This window comes from Tiliqua scincoides, chromosome 2 (genome assembly GCF_035046505.1).
Source record: "Tiliqua scincoides isolate rTilSci1 chromosome 2, rTilSci1.hap2, whole genome shotgun sequence".
NCBI lineage: Eukaryota > Metazoa > Chordata > Lepidosauria > Squamata > Scincidae > Tiliqua > Tiliqua scincoides.
Window position 1 is genome coordinate 255540831 of NC_089822.1, and position 19895 is coordinate 255560725.

The 19895-nt window shown below is 47.2% G+C and overlaps 2 protein-coding genes across 2 annotated transcripts in view; one reads left to right on the forward strand and one right to left on the reverse strand.

The window, feature by feature from the left end:
- The window catches only part of LOC136641548 (zinc finger protein 91-like), a 543065-nt gene that overhangs the window by 255939 nt on the left and 267231 nt on the right, over positions 1–19895 (reverse strand). The gene's annotated exons all lie outside the window — the stretch shown is intronic.
- Positions 2879–18938, forward strand: LOC136641551 (E3 ubiquitin-protein ligase TRIM7-like). Its single transcript, XM_066617434.1, has 8 exons — positions 2879–3328; positions 6251–6403; positions 7464–7559; positions 10426–10656; positions 10840–10862; positions 12991–13106; positions 14534–14560; positions 17749–18938. The coding sequence occupies exons 1-8, from the start codon at positions 2903–2905 to the stop codon at positions 18288–18290; spliced, it is 1614 nt and encodes a 537-aa protein (XP_066473531.1). The 5' UTR covers positions 2879–2902; the 3' UTR covers positions 18291–18938.

A 19895-nucleotide genomic window follows, 5' to 3' on the forward strand; every position in this document is an offset into this window, starting at 1 on the left:
TCCTGAATCCCTCTGGACTGCTTTTAGTATTGGTCCATTGGCTACCTTCTACTCGTTTGGCACATAGGGTGATCTAAAGTTACGTATTTTTGATAGAAGATCAACAATTTCACTTTTGTGTTCCCCGAGGTTTCTTGCATGGATTCTGCCTGGCCCAGTGTTCAATTAATGTTGGTTTTCAGTAATGGGCCCCTTGCATTCTTTTTGGGCATCCCATATTTTTAGCACACATTTCTTTTGACAGAGCTTCTGGTCCTTTACATTCTCTTCGTTTGGGAAAGATGTTCATTTTCTGGAGGAAGCATCTTGCCTTCTAGAGCTTCTTTGTCTCCACATCATGCATGATGGGCTCCTCATGGGCTTGGTGGCATCTTTCCTACTGAGAGACCAATCCTATGCATGTCTACTGAGAAGAAAGATCCATTATAGTCAATGGAGCTTGCTCCCAGGTACATGTTGATAGGATTGCAACCTTACAATGCAATTCTAACCTTCACTGGTACAGCCAGGTCACAATGGCTTGCACAGTATCCAACACAGATTAGGAGCACGCTGGAGGTCACCTTGGGGTAAGGGGATATGGTATTTAACTGGCGCAAATCCGAGCAGCCCATGTAGGACTCTGAGGCTTAGGAGCGAGGGTAGGATACAGTGTGCACTGCTGCCATCAATCTCATCCCCCTCGTGGGCATGATCCACCCCCATTCCACCCTCTCTTGCTCACCCCACCCCCAGAATGCCCTCCTGAAACCCTTGGATTGAGAACTAGTTGGAGGCCAGGAAGCAGAGAGTGGGTGTCAATGGGCAGTTTTCACAATGGAGAGAGGTGAAAAGCGGTGTGCCCCAAGGATCTGTCCTGGGACCGGTGCTTTTCAACCTCTTCATAAATGACCTGGAGACAGGGTTGAGCAGTGAAGTGGCTAAGTTTGCAGACGACACCAAACTTTTCCGAGTGGTAAAGACCAGAAGTGATTGTGAGGAGCTCCAGAAGGATCTCTCCAGACTGGCAGAATGGGCAGCAAAATGGCAGATGCGCTTCAATGTCAGTAAGTGTAAAGTCATGCACATTGGGGCAAAAAATCAAAACTTTAGATATAGGCTGATGGGTTCTGAGCTGTCTGTGACAGATCAGGAGAGAGATCTTGGGGTGGTGGTGGACAGGTCGATGGAAGTGTCGACCCAATGTGCGGCGGCAGTGAAGAAGGCCAATTCTATGCTTGGGATCATTAGGAAGGGTATTGAGAACAAAACGGCTAGTATTATAATGCCGTTGTACAAATCTATGGTAAGGCCACACCTGGAGTATTGTGTCCAGTTCTGGTTGCCGCATCTCAAAAAAGACATATTGGAAATGGAAAAGGTGCAAAAGAGAGCGACTAAGATGATTACGGGGCTGGGGCACCTTCCTTATGAGGAAAGGCTACGGCGTTTGGGCCTCTTCAGCCTAGAAAAGAGACGCTTGAGGGGGGACATGATTGAGACATACAAAATTATGCAGGGAATGGACAGAGTGGATAGGGAGATGCTCTTTACATTCTCACATAATACCAGAACCAGGGGACATCCACTAAAATTGAGTGTTGGGCAGGTTAGGACAGACAAAAGAAAATATTTCTTTACTCAGCGTGTGGTCGGTCTGTGGAACTCCTTGCCACAGGATGTGGTGCTGGCGTCTAGCCTAGACGCCTTTAAAAGGGGATTGGACAAGTTTCTGGAGGAAAAATCCATTATGGGTTACAAGCCATGATTGCATATGCGCAACCTCCTGATTTTAGGAATGGGTTAAGTCAGAATGCCAGATGCAGGGGAGGGCACCAGGATGAGGTCTCTTGTTATCTGGTGTGCTCCCTGGGGCATTTGGTGGGCCGCTGTGAGATACAGGAAGCTGGACTAGATGGGCCTATGGCCTGATCCAGTGGGGCTGTTCTTATGTTCTTATGTCATATGTAGTGGGTGAGGAAAAAGTCCCCCAGAAGGATATGTTCCTATCTACCTTTTCAGAGAGCATGAAATAATATCTGCATTGAAATGGGGAGCAAAGTATTTTGTGTTTGTCAGGACTGGCCAGCCTTGAGGCAGGTGAAGTGGCCTCCCCAGGTGATGAGGTTGAACCTCAGTCATCCTAGATCCATTTCCATGCGTAGCAACCCACACGCAGTACATTCAGGGGAGGGGAAGGACTGCCAGGAGTCAGAAGCAGAGAAGAACAAGAATGAACATGGCCATATTTAGCTGAGCATCTATCCCTGCAGCTGCAGAGCCAGGGTGGTGTAGTAGGAAAGTGTCTGATTAGTTACTGTTGCAGGGAGAGCTGAGTGCGAATCCCCCCCACACCATACAACTGGCAAACTGAAGTTTGGATAGTTCCTACCTCTCAGCCAAGTTTTGAGGATAAATTGGGGAGGTGGGTGGGGGCGGAGAAATCATTTCCTTGAACTAATAGGAGGAAAAACAGGACAGAAATTACAGTCTTCTCATATGCCTATTGTTATTATTATTATTAACAGTATTTATATACCGCTTTTCAACTAAAAGATCACAAAGCGGTTTACAGAGAAAAATCAAATAACTAAATGGTTTATAAATAACTACTATGGGTAGAAAATCCCTGCATTTTGGAGTAGTTGTTCTAACACACTTGTTGGTTCTCCAAGAAATCCCTTTGGGGCTGCAATGGGTTCATAAAACCAGCCTGGATGCAGCTGTAAGAGGAGGAAAGACCTTATCAACGGAGAATGGCTCCAGCCCCCTTGTGGGAAATCTCCTGCTGATTTGCTGAGTCATGCTGGGGTTCCTGATGAGCGCAGCCCCTCCCCCCGCAGAGGCAGCTCCAGGAAAGGAAACGCCTAGTCAGGCTCTCAGACCAGAAACGAAACTGGTTGCAAGGCAGGCAGAGGCAGCCATGGCAGCCCCTGGGAGCCTGGTCAAGGAGTACTGCGAGGAGGCCACCTGTCCTGTCTGCCTGGAGTACTTCACCGATCCAGTGATCACTGAGTGTGGGCACAACTTCTGCAGAGCCTGCCTGACCCAGTCCTGTGGGGAGCCAGGCAGAAGCTCCTGCTGCTGCCCTGAGTGCAGAGAACCTGTTCAGCAGAACAATCTCAGGCCCAACAGGAAACTGGCAAACATTGCAGAAATCAGCAAGAAATCCGGTCTCCAGGTGGCAAAGGGGACAGAAGGTGCAGGAGGAGCCTGCAAGAGGCACCAGGAGCCCCTGAACCTCTTCTGCAAGGATGATAAAGTCCCCATCTGTGTGGTGTGTCAAAAATCCAAAGAGCACAGGGAGCATCAGGTGATTTCTCTGGAGAAGGCTACAGAAGAGTACAAGGTAGGAAAGCACAATTCTTTCCCAAGTGATCCTGCAACCAGGAGCTAAACAGGTTTGTAATTCTCTGCCCTGCGCATTGTAGTGGTGGGGGGCCCTGCTATCAGAATTTGGGTGTAAGCCAATGCTTGTTTCAGCAGGACTTCAAGCAGGCAGGGAAAGCCACATTTCAAAAAGGATATTGTGGAAATGGAAAAGATGCGGAAGAGAGCAACCACGATTACTGGGCTGGGGCACCTCCCTTATGAGGAAAGGCTACAGCGTGTGGGGCTCTTCAGCCTAGAAAAGAGACGCCTGAGGGGGGACATGATTGAGACTTACAAAATTATGCCTGGGAATGATAAGAGTGGATAGAGAGATGCTCTTTTCCCACTCACGTGACACCAGAACCAGGGGACATCCACTAAAATTGGGAGAGTTAGGACAGATAAAAGAAAATATTTCTTTACCCAGCATGTAATTAGTCTGTGGAATTCCTTGCCACAGGATGTAGTGATGGCATCTGGCCTAGATGCCTTTAAGAGGTGGTTGGACAAATTTCTGGAGGAAAGGTTCATCTTGGGTTACAAGTCATTGTAGTTATGTACAGTACAAGCTCCTAGTTTTAGAGGTAGGCTGCCTCTGATTGCCCCTCTGATAGGGAAGGGCACTGGGATGCAGGTTGTGTCCGTTGTCTTGTGTGCTCCTTGGGCCATTTGGTGGGCCACTGTGAGATACAGGAAGCTGGACTAGATGGGCCTTTAGCCTGATCCAGTGGGGCTGTTCTTATGTTTTTATGACTTTTCTTTCTATTTTTTATTTGTTATTTTTAAAGAAAAAGAAATACGCAGTTAAGAACATTGTACCAACACAAACCAAACTTTGGCGAACCAGAATAGAGATGTACTGTTATCTCTTATCTGAAATGTTTGGGGCCAAAAGTGTTTTGGATTTTGGAATATTTGCATTTACATAATGAAACATCTTGGGGCTTGGACCCAAGGGTAACCGCAAAATTCATTTGTGTTTCACATACATCTTTTTACACTGAACTGCAGCCTGCCATGAAGGTGTAAGAGGGAGGGGAGCAAAAGAGCAGAGAGATCCTACCAGCAGAGTGAGGGCAGCTCAAAAGTTTTCTTCTTTCCCTGCCTGCTCTGAACGAAAATAGGACTCTGTCCCTGCACTGGGCAAGTCGGCACCCTGCAGCCCCCCCCCCCAGCCAAATCTTCCACCTTACAGTCATCCCTCCTGCTGAGGAAGGAAGATGATCCCCTCCCCAGGACCTCTGAGAAAAATTTTGTCTGGGTACAAAGTTTGTTTTGGGTCCTTTCCCAAAAGGGGAGGGGAAAAACAGAGTGAGGGGAGAGTGGCAATGGGGGTGGGCAAAATCGGAGTAGTGAAGGGTAAATAGGGCAGTGGAGGGCAGCAACAACTGGAAAAGTCTTTGGAGCTTGGGTTTACCCACCCACATGGTGTCAGCAGCTAGATACAGTAATACGGAAAACCAAACAAAATTTTAAGTTTCTCTAAAATCTTTTAAATACAGAAAATCATTGCAGGAAATTAGCATCATCGTATTTAGGCTCACCCTAGAATGGAAAGTGTCCCGTATACCCCGGAACTTCCTTCTGCAGCAGCTGTAGTCCCCCAGCTGTGTCCCTGAGCTCCTATACGCTCCTTGATGGTTAGCAGATCCGCAAACCAAAAAGCTACTGTAGCAGACCAGTTACCTCCCAGTTTTGGCACTGTGTTAAGCAGTGTCATGCATGTATTCCTTGGCCCGGTGAGTATGGCTTGCAGCATCAGCCTCTGTTGCACATCCTCAGTACCACCCCCAGCATCTTGCGCTGGGAGTAAGTCTGAGTGAGATCAGAAAATATCAGATCCCAGGAAATTTCTGGGCCCCCTCCTTTGGCTCCCAGGTCTCCTTTTTGATCCTGGGCCCAGGTGCAAATTACCCCCTTTACCCCCCCCAAATGGGGAAGAAGTGGTTTATTGAGACTTGTCTAAGCCAGCGATGGCCTGGAGGGGGGGTGCAGGGAGCCCCACAGATGTCTCTGCAAGGCTCTCCAAGCCTCCAAAAAGCTAAAAATAGCTATTGCAACCCACTTTTGGGTTGCAATCACAAAACTGGAAGTGGGTTGCGATAGCTATTTTTAGCTTCGTGGATACTTGGGGAACCCTGCAGAGGTGCCCATGGGGCTCTCTGCACCATCTGGAGGCCAGTGCTGGCTTAGGTAAATCTCAAGAAATTCCTTTTGACCCCGGCAGCTATGCGATCCTTGCAATCGCATTGCTACCATCCCCTGCCCCAGAGGTTCTAACACTTTTAGTATTGGGACTCACCTTTTAGAATGAGCGTCTGTCAGGACCCACCAGAAGTGATGTCATCAAGCAGGAAAATTTTTAACAATCCTAGGCTGCAATCCTACCCACACTTACCCAGGAGTAAGTCCCATTGACTGTCATTGTTAAAAGCATCTACATAGTAGCCTGTTAAATGTGCAGAAGTATAACATTTCCCCAAATGCAACCACATACCAGTCACATACCATATTGGGTCATGAGCCAATTTCAGGTGGGTCCCCATTCATTTCAATATTTTATTTTTAATATATTAGACTTGATGCTGCCATGGTATGTGACTGCATTTGGGGAAATGTTACAGACCTGTACTTTTGACAGGCTACTATGTAGGTGCTTTTAACAATTATAGTAAGTGGGACTTACTCCTGGGTAAGTGTGGGTAGGATTGCAGCTTAGGATTGTTAAAATTTTCCTGCTTGATGATGTCACTTCTGGTCATGGCATCACTTCTGGTGGGTCCCAACATTCTAAATAGTGGGTCCTGGTGTTAAATGTATGAGAGCCACTGGTAAAGATAAATAGCAAAATACCTTCTGCATACAAGATAATTTTAAATTCATTAACTTTATATTTAAGACCATAGATAGTGCAGGAACAGCGTGTGTGAAACATCAGAAGCCCCTGAAACTCTTCTGCAGGGAGGATGAAGCCCCCATCTGTGTGGTGTGTGACCAAGAACACGGGAAGCATCAGGTGATTCCTGTGGAGGAGGCTGTTGAAGAATATAAGGTAGGAAAGCACTGTAGCTTCAAGGGATCTTGCAACCAGAAACGAAACTTTTCCTTTGCAATTCTCTGCCCTGCAGATTGTGTGTGTGTGTGTGGGGGGCACCCTTGCTGTCAAATTTTGGATGCCAGCCAACAAACTGCTTGTTTCACCAGGACTTTGATGAACTGTTAAGTACAGTCTATGTGGGGTTTTTCTTGTTTTTGTTGCCAGAAGCTTAGCCATGAAGGTGTGTGTTTTAAGTTGATGACTCCTCTGATGAGGAGTGGGGCTTACATTTGTTTAAATAAAAAATGCTGTGTCATATTAAACACCTTTTTAGCTCTTATTAAACACCTTGATGCTCAGAACACTCAGACTCATTGGTCAGTTTTGAGTTAAGGAAATCCATTTTGTTACATAAGTCAGTTGTGTTTTCTTTTTCTGGTTATTTGGCTATAGCTTTTGATAGAACACAGTTTTGCAGTAGTGGAGTGCAATTGCTGTGTTCTCACTTTTTAAGCTTTGGGGAGCCCTGTAGAAGGTTGTGCAGGACTCCCTGCACTCCTGGGAAGCTGCTGCAGGGACTGCTGCAGGGACTGAGTAAATGCCAGTCGCTGCAGCCCCCGTAGCGATGCGATTCTGGGGATCACATTGCTGCCTCCTGCAAACCCCAAGAACTTACTCCTAGAGAGTTTGAGAACCACTGCCTTAGGGAACATATTAGTCATAACCCATTTCTTCTTAGGCCCTCATTTTAGTCCATACTTTTTGAAGTGGCACATCTCTCTAAATCAGTGATTTTTAATTTTTTTCATCTCATGGCACACTGAGAAGGTACTAAAAGTGTTAAGGCATGCCGTCAGTTTTTGGACAACTGACAAGGCACACCATGCTGTGGCTCACATTCCCCCAATAACCCTACTCATAAATGACCCTCCCCCCAAACTCCCGTGGCACACCTGCAGACCATTTGCGGTATACCAGTGTGCTGCTGCACAGTGATTAAAAATGACTGCTCTCAATGCTTGTTCTGCAGTTTAGCAGGTAACCTTCCTTTCCTAAACCCTTCTCTGTTGTGCAGAAAAAAATCCAGCCCCTGCTGCAGTCTCTGGAGATAAAGAGAGAGAAGATGGGGAAGCAGAAAGTGGCTGAAGAGCAGAAAAGCCAAGAACGCCTGGTAGGTGTTTGCAGTTATGACCACAGACTCTCACTATTTGCCAAGCATTTCACTTTGTTGTTTCAGATGGTATAACTGGAGAAATAGTCAATGAATGTCAGCAGGTATCTGTTCCCATGTGATGTGAGAGTCTTCCCTGGTCCATACATGTTGCTGTGGATGATCTCCAAAGTAGTCATGTTCTGACTGCTCTGTGGACGTGGTGCACACAGAGCTTTCCCATCTGTGCAGCCTGCACACGTCATGCTTGTGTGACATAGTGGCTTCTTCAGGTCTTCAGTAGGGTTCTGCTTTGCAAACTCCTTGTGAAGCTTTTTACTTTTTGTGCTGAGTGCTGAGACTTGCCTGCTCTGTGTGGTGCTCAAGTTTCTAGAGGTGGCCACCTGTAATTCCTCTGGCTATAATCTCTGCCCCCTTCTTAATAGTGCAGTGGCTTCCTTGGAATTGCACTGTTAGGCTATTCACTAATGGAAGACTTCTATCTAGGACGTTCCATGCTCCTTTTGATTCAATTCCACAGCTAAAAAACTCCAGAGCCAATTCCTGCACTGTGATGAATTTTCCACCTGCTAGCAAACCTGGTTCTTTACATCTTGGTCAATCTCTGTGAAAAATTCCAAGTTGCTGGTCCTGTGACTTGTTGCCCCTGAATTGATATACCTATCCATGTGCTGTGTTGTCCTGGGCGGCTTGCAAGCAAGCATCCCACGCATCATCTACAGACTTGTCAGCTGCTTTCTTGGCTGTTTCTCTTGGCACTTTTGATGCTTGTTTCCCCAATTCAGCTCACCAGACTGAGCGAACCGTTTTCCTAGGTGCCCAGCTTTCTTGCATTTAAAGCACTGGTTCCCAGCCTGTGGTCCATGCCACAGGTGGTCTGCAAGACCCTGAGAAGTGATCCGCAAGGTCTGGGGGGGGGGAATCATCTTTGTTTCTAGTATCACCAATCAAAAAATCTCCCAGGGCCCATGGTGGTCTTTCATTTTTTCTCCTAGTCCAGTTCAGCAGTTCCATAATTTCTAGCATGGCATTCATAAGCAGCTCTAACCCTTTCTAGCACAGCATTCATAAGCAGCTCTAACCCTTTGCAAGTTCCATCTCGCAGAACTGACCTATTGGGAACAGTTGTTAAGGCCTGAGCCTTCATACACTTTCTGAAGAGCATTCCTTTGCATACCTTCGCAGTATCTTCTTTCCAGGTCATGGTTCAGGATGTGGACTCGCCTGCCTGCATTACAATCTCTGTGCATGAGCTGGAGGTTGTCCATGACTTTGTGTACCTTGGCTCAACGATCTCCGACACTCTTTCTCTCGATACTAAACAAACACATCGGTAAAGCAGCTACCACGTTTGAGAGTCTGGTCCAACAAGAAGCTGACGGAACATACCAAGATCCAGGTCTATAGAGCTTGCGTCTTGAGTACACTTCTGTACTGCAGTGAGTCACGGACTCTTCGCTCACAACAGGAGAGGAAGAGGAGAGGAAGCTGAACGCTTTCCACATGCGCTGCCTCTGACGCATCTTCGGCATTGCCCAGCAGGACAAAGTTCCAAACAACACAGTCCTGGAATGAGCTGGAATCCCTAGCATGTATGCACTGCTGAAACAGAAACGCCTGCGTTGGCTTGGTCATGTCGTGAGAATGGGCAATGGCCGGATCCCAAAAGATCTCCTCTATGGAGAACTCATGCAGGGAAAGCACCCTATGGGTAGACCACAGCTGCGATACAAGAACATCTGCAAGAGGGATCTGAAGGCCTTAGGAATGGACCTCAACAGGTGGGAAACCCTGGCCTCTGAGCATCCCGCTTGGAGGCAAGCTGTGCAGCATGGCCTCTCCCAGTTTGAAGAGACACTCGCCCAACAGACTGAGGCAAAGAAGGAAGGCCCGTAGCCAGGGAGACACACCAGGGATAGACTACACTTGCTCCCAGTGTGGAAGAGATTGTTACTCCCAAATCGGCCTTTTCAGTCACACTAGATGCTGTTCCAGAGCCACTATTCGGAGCCATAGTCTTTTGAGACTGAAGGTTGCCAACACTCATGTGGATGAGCTGCTGATCTTCTAATAACAAAGCTATTGTTGCTTCTGCCTGCCTAACCTGTAATAGATAGTAGGGCTTTTTCCCAGTTTGTATGGTATTTCCCCTTCCATCTGTGAACAGGGTGGGAGGTACTGTGGGAGAGAAGTAGTGATAGGGGTGAGGGTCATGAACAGCAGCTGTAAGTCTTACTAGGATGACCCAATCCTTGGCATCTCTACTCAGAAGTAGTCCCACTGTAGCTGGTCATTCAGTGAGGGTTGCCCCTCCCCACCAGCCATGCCTGCAAACGTGATCGCTATGAACCCCTTGCTTCCTCTCTCTCCCTGGGCTTTTCAAGCCGATCATAAGGCAGGACCCCCTTGGCTCCTCTTCCTGCCCCCTTCAGCCAATGGAAATATGAGAATGCCCATCCTTTGTTCTATGATCCTTCCTTCCTATCAGAGATGCGAAAAGAGAGCCCAGTTCACCTCCCCTCTCCTGCTCACATTAACCCTTTCCTGACTCCCAGGTGAAACTTCCCTTCTGTTTGCCAAATCGGAATGCTGGCATCACAATGTTATCCATGGTGCAGAAACAGTAAACAAGCACCCCCAGACATAGGCAGACTCGAGTCAGAATGGGTAGGGACTAGTGCTGAGTGGGGGGGGGGCTCTGACTCTAGTCTTCCATGCACAGGACTCACAAGTTGCAGAGTCAGCAAAAATTACACATTTTCACATCTCAAGTCCAGGTCACTGACTTGAGTTTCCAATACCATTAATTTCCCTTGATTGAATTTCAAGTTCCATCTCTCTCTCCTTGCTCTTGTATCCTTATCAGAAACAGTTGAAAGAGGAGAAGCAGGAGATCACATCTTTCTTCAAGGAAATGCACAAGTTTCTTGAAAAAAAAGAGCGCTTCTGGCTGTCGGGGCTGGCTGATCTGGAGGAGGAGATGAAGAAGAGGCAGGAAGAAAACATGACCAGACTCTCCAAGGAGATCTTGCATTTCAGTGACCTGATCAAGGATGTGGAGGGGAAGTGCCAGCAGCCACCGAGTACCTTTCTGCAGGTGAGATTTCAGACAAATTGTTCCCCAGATCCTTGCAAATCAAGGGGGAGGATCCTTGGGGGGAAAAAATGGTTATCCAGAGGCAGTAAAAAGAGATGGATTCACATAAGAGAACACAAGTTGCAGCACCCTGTCTATTCTGTTTGTGTATCTTCAAGTCATTTTTCTCATTCTTTCTTTTAGGACATCCGAGGTACCTTGAAGAGGTATGTGGCTTTTTGCAATCCCACTTCCATCACTTGTTCTGAAAGAGGTCCCATATTTAACAAACAATTCTGAAAAACAGGGTCACGAATTCTATCAGATACAATCAAAGATTGGAAATCATTTCATTCTGGGGACACTGGCAAGGGTCCCAAACAGTTTCCTTGCAGTGTGAAAATCCCCTGGCCTGATTTATATATCACTTGCATAATCCTTCTTTGGATGTTTACTTTCTAAGGACATCACATACATGAGGAGTTCAAGCAAGATGAAGCCTGCTAATCAATGCCATCCAGGGATTTTGCCTAACCATGCACTCCCTCTATCCATGCACTCCTGTCCACAGTGGGTACAAAGCTGAATGGGGGGAGGGGTGATGGAAGCCAGTGGGTTATCTGGCAGAGAGGCTATTTCTAAAACCCGGAGGTTGCACGTAGTCGTCATGGCTTGTAACCTATGATGGACTTCTCTTCCGTAAATCTGTCCAATCCCCTTTTAAAGGTATCCTGGCCAGACACCATCATTGCAACCTGTGGCAAGGAGTTCCGCAAATTAATTATGCACTATATAAAGAAATATTTCTTTGTGCCTATTCTGCTACTCAAATTTAACGAATATCCTGTGGTTCTGGTGTTGTGTGAGATGGAAAAGAACATCCCTCTATCCTTCACATGAATACTTTTGTATGACTCAGGCCACAATTCTAACCAACTTTCCAGCACTGATATAAGGGCAATGCAGATCCGAGGTAAGGGAACAAACATTGCCTTACCGTGAGGAGGCCTCCATGACTGTCCCCCAACTGCAGGATGCAGTACATGTTCCATTGGCACAGCTGTGTCAGTGCTGGAAAGCTGGTTAGGATTGTGCTCTCAATCATGTCCCCCTTCAGGTGCCTTTTTTCTAGACTGAAGAGCCTCAAATGCCACAAACCACAAACCTTTCCTCATAAGGGAGGTGTCCCAACCCGCTAATCATTTTGGTCACCCTCTTCTACACCTCTTGCAGCATGTTCTTTTTGAGATGTGGTGACCTTAACTGGACCTAATACTCCAGGTGTGGCCTTAATATCGATTTGCACAATGGCATAATATTAGCCATTTTATTCTCCATCCCTCTTTTAATGATCCCATGCATGAAATTGACCTTCTTCCCAGCTGCCGCACATTCGGTTGACACTTTGATTGAGCTGTCCTGAAGTTCTCTCTCCTGATCTGTCACAGACATCTCAGAACTCATTAGTGCAGCAGTTTCCAAATTTTTTAGCACTAGGAACCACTTTTTAAAATGACACTTAGTCAGGGTTAATATCGCTTTATCGTTTTACATTACCAGCAATTCAAGCTTCTGTTTTTTTTAATCCTTATTACTATGGTGGGTTGAGGATTGGAGTCCAGTGGAGTATTTGTTGATCTCCATGTTGATCAGATCAGGACCTCTCTGGTGGCCTTGCATTTCCCTTCCCCTGGCCTTCAATAACAGCCGAAAAACAGTCCCCTACTCATGAGGAAATGCACATGTATGGCTCAGTTTTGCTTTTCATTGGGCTCAATACAATTTCCTTGTCAGCTTGGAGGAGGGGGAAGTCCTTCTTGAATGTTTGTTGGGACCTATGTTCATCGGACTGGGACCATGCTGGTGACATTGTGTTCCCCTCAGCCTGCCCTTCGAAGTGCACTGAGGCATGTCCACCTACTTGCAGAGAAACATGCAAATGCTGCTCTGTTTCCATAGGGCTCAATACATTTTCCTTGTCAGTTTCATGACCCACTAAAAATAGGGTTGTGAACTACAGTTTGAGTAGCATTACATTAGCCTACATGTGAGTTTTTGATTCCTTGTCTCAGTGTGCATCATTTCACACTTCCATACATTGAAGAGCTGCCCATCCCCCCAGTTTGGAGAAATCCTTTTGGAGCTCTTGAAAATCCCTTCTGGTCTTCATCACTTGGAAGAGCTTCATGTCATCCACAAACTTGGTGACCTTGCTGTCTATCCCAAACTTCAAGTCATTTATGAATAAGATCCATGAGTACATCTACTCTCAACTTAGTTTTCAACCTGCTGTTTCAGGCTACATTATAAGTGGTAGAGAGTATTTTTCATCAGTTTCCATGCATTTCCTTCCAGGTGTCTGGAGAGGCAAACAAGGCATCAGCTGGAGCTTTCTTCGGGGCTGGAATGGAGATTCAAAAAGGACTCTCTGAAAACATCAGTTCTTAAAGAAGTCATGGAAGAGTTTGAAGGTATTGGAGCACAACTGGGGAATGGATCCAGTCTTGGATGTTGCTATGATTAACATAATCCTGATCTGGATGGGGTTTGAGATTGGTCTAGAAGCACTTACAGTTCCTATCTTGTGCTGCAACAGGCAGTCCAGGAGGCCTGCGCTGTACCCAGTGCAAGATTGGGGCCAGAATCGGCTCAGCGAGAAGCAAGGGGAAACTCTTCCTTTTACCCCCGGATAAGCCACCACAGCCCCAATGGGTCTCCTTGCACCTGCACCACCTTTTAGGAGTTGACTCAAGTCTGAGGAGAACAGAGTGACTTGGAGCCACTCCGTGCTGCTTGGGAAACAGGGTTGGGATCTGGCATAACTGCGGGGTCCCAGACCTGCCTTCCTTCCACCTCCTCTCCGCTCTCCAGACACCTACATTGTCCGAGCTCGGCCGACACAGCCTTACCTGTCCATGTTGGTGCGGAGGCTGGATACAGCCACCGTGGACTGGTGCGAGTCCCTGCGCCAGCCTAGCCGACACACAAGGAGGCACAGATGTACTTTATGGCATGTTTGTTACCCTCTTGGACTGGTGCAAGGGACTTGCACCCGCCTAACTAATAGTTAGGATTGCACCGTTAGTTTCTTATGTTCCTCAGGAATGCCCCTGTTCTGGATTGCAGGCAAGGGAAGTCAGAACCTTAAAGGGTGACATTCTCTGAAATGATTCTGAAGATGCCTGAGAAGTCAGTCTCTCAACCATGTTTCCCGCTCTCTGTCCCTTCCCTTCAAGGCTACTGTCCATCCCATTGCCAGAAGAAAAGCGCTTGTCACAGTGAGCCTGCTTGGTAGACTGACAAAGAGTCTCTCTGTGAATAAATGCCCCAGTTTGATGCAAAAGCAAGCATGGAACAAAAGCCAGTATCTGTGAGGACCTACATCCTCATTCCCTGTGAAGATAGCAATATTTAAACTTTTACTTCCATCGTGCTTTTTCATTGAAGCCACACAAAGGTTCTGTGGGTGCCTGAGTGTTCCAGCTTTCTCTTCTCTTGCTGTGACCCAAACCCAAAGTGTTCCTTACATACAGCATTTGTATGATCTTCAATGCTGGCACCTAATGGGAGGCTCTCCCCCCCCCCCCAATGCTGCATCTATCTGTACAGAGAAATACCATATCTGTGAAGAGGGTCTCAGGAGTGTGTTGAAGTGGTTTCACAATATAAGTTCTGAACAGAGCTACAAAGATCTGCAAATGGGGGTGAGAAGTCTGGCTTCTTCCACAAGGCTGATGTAAAGATACCCAGATTAATGTCTGTGAGCATTTGAAGTCTGGAAGAAGGTTTGGGGAGTTACTCTCGAGAAGCTGATGCGGACCTTGTGGTGGAGTGACATATTTTGCTTTGGGTTTGGTGATCTGACCTTTAATTTGTCAAACTTTCTTCCACACTACAGGGTCACTGAAGGGAGGACTAAGCCAAGGTAAGTATCAGCAGAGCACTAAAGTGGATGGGGAAATAATGGGGAAATCTCAAAAAAGACATAGTGGAAATGGAAAAGGTGTAAAAGAGAACACCTTCATGCAAAAGATGCAAAAATCATGCAAGAGATGATTACGGGGCTGGGGCACCTTCCTTACAAGGAAAGGCTACAGCATTTGGGCCTCTTTAGCCTAGAAAAGAGGCGCCTGAGGGGGGACATGATTGAGACATACAAAATTATGCAGGGGATGGACAGAGTGGATAGGGAGATGCTCTTTACACTCTCGCATAACACCAGAACCAGGGGACATCCACTAAAATTGAGTGTTGGGAGAGTTAGGACAGACAAAAGAAAATATTTCTTTACTCAGCGTGTGGTTGGTCTGTGGAACTCCTTGCCACAGGATGTGGTGATGGCGTCTGGCCTGGACGCCTTTAAAAGGGGATTGGACAAGTTTCTGGAGGAAAAATCCATTACGGGTTACAAGCCATGATGTGTATGTGCAACCTTCTGATTTTAGAAATGGGCTATGTCAGAATGCCAGGTGCAGGGGAGGGCATAAGAACAGCCCCACTGGATCAGGCCATAGGCTCATCTAGTCCAGCTTCCAGTGTCTCACAGCGGCCCCCCAAATGCCCCAGGGAGCACACCAGATAACAAGAGACCTGCATCCTGGTGCCCTCCCTTGCATCAGGCATTCTGACATAGCCCATTTCTAAAATCAGGAGGTTGCGCATACACATCATGGCTTGTACCCTGTAATGGATTTTTCCTCCAGAAACTTGTCCAATCCCCTTTTAAAGGCGTCCAGGCCAGTCGCCATCACCACGTCCTGTGGCAAGGAGTTCCACGGACCAACCACATACTGAGTAAAGAAATATTTTCTCTTGTCTGTTCTAACTCTCCCAACACTCAATTTTAGTGGATGTCCCCTGGTTCTGGTGTTATGCGAGAGTGTAAAGAGCATCTCCCTGCCCACTCTGTCCATCCCCTGCATAATTTTGTATGTCTCAATCATGTCCCCCCTCAGGCGTCTCTTTTCTAGGCTGAAGAGGCCCAAATGCCGTAGCCTTTCCTCGTAAGGAAGGTGCCCCAGCCCCGTAATAATCTTGGTCGCTATCTTTTGCACCTTTTCCATTTCCATTATGTCTTTTTTTGAGATGCGGCTACCAGAACTGGACACAATACTCCAGGTGTGGCCTTACCATCGATTTGTACAATGGCATTATAATATTCGCCGTTTTGTTCTCAATACCTTTCCTAATGATCCCAAACATAGAATTGGTCTTCTTCACTGCCGCCGCACATTGGGTTGACACTTTCATCGACCTGTCCACCACCACCCCAAGATCTCTCTCCTGATCTGTCACAGACAGCTCAGAACCCATCAGCCTATATGTGAAGTTTTGATTTTTTGCCCCAATGTGCATGACTTTACACTTACTGACATTGAAGTGCATCTGCCATTTTGTTTCCCATTCTGCCAGTCTGGAGAGATCCTTCTGGAGCTCCTCACAATCACTTCTGCTCTTCACCAGAATGTGCCAGAATGAAGTCTCTTGTTACCTGGTGTGCTCCTTGGGGCATTTAGTGGGCCGCTGTGAGATACAGGAAGCTGGACTAGATGGGCCTATGGCCTATCCAGTGGGGCTGTTCTTATGTTCTTAATGGAGAACTGCAAAGGAGGCTTTGGCACATCTGATCAGCAAATTAAAGGAACTGAGGCGCCTTAACCCCTTCCTCCACAGCAAAAGAGTAGTATCCCCAAGAAGCAAACACAGAACAAAAGTATTAGTTGTTTTATTCTCAATCTCTTTTTTTTAATCGTCCCAATCATGGACTTGGCCTTCACAGCTGCCACTGGGTTGACACTCTCATTGAACTGTCCACTAGCCTCCCAGAGATCTCTCACTGTTCTGTCACAGACAGCTCAGAACCCATTAGCAGTGGCATGACTAGGGTTAATGTCACCCGTTGCAGGAAGTCAGTGTGTCACCCCCATGATGGACCTCCACCCATGCAGTGGGTGTGGGAACACCCTGGGCGGTGGGCATGGCAACTCATAATCGCTCTGCCCCTCTTGTTTTTTAGCTATAACCTTTGATGTAATAGAGATGTTTCAGTTTGTTTTATTTCATTGTATTCCGCATGAAATTACACATCGAATGATGCATAACATGATATTATTCCTAAACCGCACGATTTTACAAATTTGGGCCAGTAGTGGTGTCACCCCCCCGTGCGTCACCTGGTGTGGCCAGCACACCCCTAGTGACCCAACTGCCCATTAGTGCAACACTTCCCAAACTTACCTGCCTTGTGATGCCCTTTGAACCCGGAAGGAAGTAGCGGTGACGTGAAATGCGTCACGCAGTGATGTCGCCGCCACTTAGTTCCGGGTTTGGAGGATGTTGCAAGCCTCAAAACAACAATAAGATGTTCAGGACAGGTGGGACGTCTTTTCCTAGCGTGTGGTTTTTGCGCACTGCAGCTCTGCCTGCCATGCCAAGCCTCCTGCTGCTGTTTGGAGGCTCACAGTGTGTTCTCCCTGCTGGGCAGCAGAAATCTCCTGCTTCATCACCTCTTTCCCTCTTTCACTCTCCAGCGACCTGTTTCTGCTTCTAACATATTTGAAGAAGCTTTTATTGTCTTTAATGTTGTTGCCGTCAGGCTCCTCAGTCTTTCTTAGCCTGCTTGATATGAGAGAAAATATTTCTCTGGGTACTCCCCCTGATGGGTCTATGAGTCTTCTTGAGAGCTAAAAGCTGGCATACATCTGAGGATAGAAAGGAAACTGAGTGGCCTGAACAATGGGGAACAGGATCTGGCAAAGATCTAGTATTCCCCATTTGCTGTGAAGACCCACACCTTCCAGCCTACTCACCACCCCCTGCCCTCCTCCAATCTGCCCAGAAACCCCCTCTGCTCCCCTCCTCCCCATCTATGAAATGCCCTGCCATGGTTTGCAGCCATCAAGTTCCAAATGGGGCTGCTACTTTCCAGTGGTGGCTTGGACTGGTCTGGCAGCGCTGTGAGCTCTGCATGCCATTACTGGGTCTTTTATGACAGTGGGACAAACAATTGAGTGATAGGACTGGGCCAGAAGTATAATCCAACAAGAACAGCCCTGCATCTGAGGCTGATCCTTTCCCTGACACCATCTGCTGTTTCTCTCTTCTGTCCTGCAGAGAGTGTGACTCTGGATCCGAACACAGCACATCGCCATCTGGATGTGTCTGCAGATGAGAAGAGTGTGACATGGAGAGACTACTGTCTGAAACTGCCTGACAACCCTGAGAGATTTAGTTCCACAACCTGTGTGCTGGGCCATGAGAGATTCACTTCAGGAAAACACTGCTGGGAAGTGCAGGTGGAGTCATCGCTGTGGACAGAGAATGCGGAACATTGGGCTGTGGGGGTTGCAAGAAATACTGTCAAGAGGAAGGAAGGGATTTGCCTTAGTCCTGATAAGGGGATCTGGGCTGTGGGCAAGGTCCCATCCGATCCTCATGCAGTTTGTGCTTATACTCCCCCTGTGAATACCCGTCTGACCTCAGGAAGCCGTGATCTCAGAAAGATCCGGGTGTTCCTTGACTACAAAGAGGGACGTGTGGAATTTGTTGATGCTGACACAGATAACTGGATATTCTCTTTCCCCCCAGCCTCATTCTCTGGGGAGGAGATCAGACCCTTTTTCCCGGTTTCATCAACAGTAAGACTGTATTGCTGAATCTTAGGGAGGATCAATAATCATTTTTGCCATCTTGAAAGGAGGAGGGTTGGTCTCTCTCAAAGATGGGCAGGCAAAGGACTGCAGACTCTTGCTTTCAAACATAATTATCTTGAGATCACCATTACTCATATCTGGCAGTGTCCATTTTTGACCCAAAGTTAAGCAATTCCTTTCAGGCGAGCCCAGCATGTACGCTGTGAGCTCTCCCTGACTGTCTTCAGAGACAGGCAGCCTCAGTAAGCATCTGCTTTTCGAGGTTAGACATTGGATAAGGGGCCTGTGTGTAAGATGGGAGATGGTAGAAAAACCTATCTTTGTGTGCTTTGTTCTTCAGAAATCCAACTCTCCTCCTGTCAGTATTCTTGGTACTGCCTTATTCTGTCTTCACCTTTTCTCAATATAGCTACTATCCTGTGTTCTGGTAGCCAACTCATGTCATGCATCATCATCTAAACTAATTGATGACTTCCCTTTCTGTTGCCTCCTTGCAAGGTCATGAACATGTTTCCTCTCACCTGGTCCTGCCCCTCAAACCCAAAACATGTAAAAGTCATGTATTCTGTATGTGTTAGGGTCGGACTAGCCTCTCACGGGGGAACGCTGTCCAAGAGTGGTCTTAATAAACAGATCCATTTTCTTTCTTCAGTGTCTTGTTGTTTAATTTCTCTTACAATCCCCTCCATCCAAGGTAACTTTTGATGAAGCGGCTTAAATGTTTTGAAGCAGGTGTGCCCCTCCCTCATAGAGAAACACAACAAACTGACTGAGGAGGAAGATAAAAAGCTGGAACACCAGCAAGGCAGGAATCACCACCTCCATCTGCTGTGCTTTTTAAAGCCGAATTGGGTAAGCTGTTATTTTAACCAAGCATGAGTCACCTCAAGGATCTCATAGAAGGTGGAAAGGTGCATATGAAAGGTGGAAAAGCCCGTATGAATAAATCAATGAACTACAACATTGTAATTTCTGGTGGGAGTTACTTTGGTGGAAGCATTTCCAGATTTCTTTAAATCTTATTCAAGTTTCCATATGTGCAATAATACAGTGGTATAGCTAAGTCAGCTTGGGGGTTCTCCTGGATCCACAGCTGCACCTGAAGTCCCAGGTGGGGGTAGTGGCCAGGGGAGCCTATGCTCAGCTTCGGCTGATTCGCCAGCTGCGACCGTACCTGAGCTGTGTGGACCTGGCCACAGTAACCCATGCCCTGGTGACATCTAGATTAGATTATTGCAATGCACTCTATGTGGGGCTGCCTTTGAAGAAAGTCCAGAAATTACAACTAGTAGAGAACGCGGCTGCTCGTGTGGTTGCTGGGGCACATTGGTTTGACTCTGTCGAGCCGCTGCTTTGGCGGCTACACTGGCTGCCGGTTCTGTTCCGGGCCCAATTCAAGGTGCTAGTTTTGACTTTTAAAGCCCTTCACGGCTCGGGTCCGGGGTATTTGAGGGACCGCCTCCTTCCTTACAATCCTGCCTGGGCTCTTAGATCATCTGGGGGGGCCCTTTTGACTGTGCCGCCACTAAGAGATGTGAGGGGCGGCGGCCAGGAAGAGGGCCTTCTCTGTGTTGGCCCCCGAACTTTGGAATGCCCTCCCCTTAGAAT

Coding starts and splice junctions, on each gene's coding strand:
- LOC136641551 (XM_066617434.1), top strand. CDS start 2,903: ATGGCAGCCCCTGGGAGCCTGGTCAAGGAGTACTGCGAGGAGGCCACC. Junction 6,404..7,463: donor AGGCTGTTGAAGAATATAAG/GTAGGAAAGCAC, acceptor TCTGTTGTGCAG/AAAAAAATCCAGCCCCTGCT. Junction 14,561..17,748: donor GAAGGGAGGACTAAGCCAAG/GTAAGTATCAGC, acceptor TCTGTCCTGCAG/AGAGTGTGACTCTGGATCCG.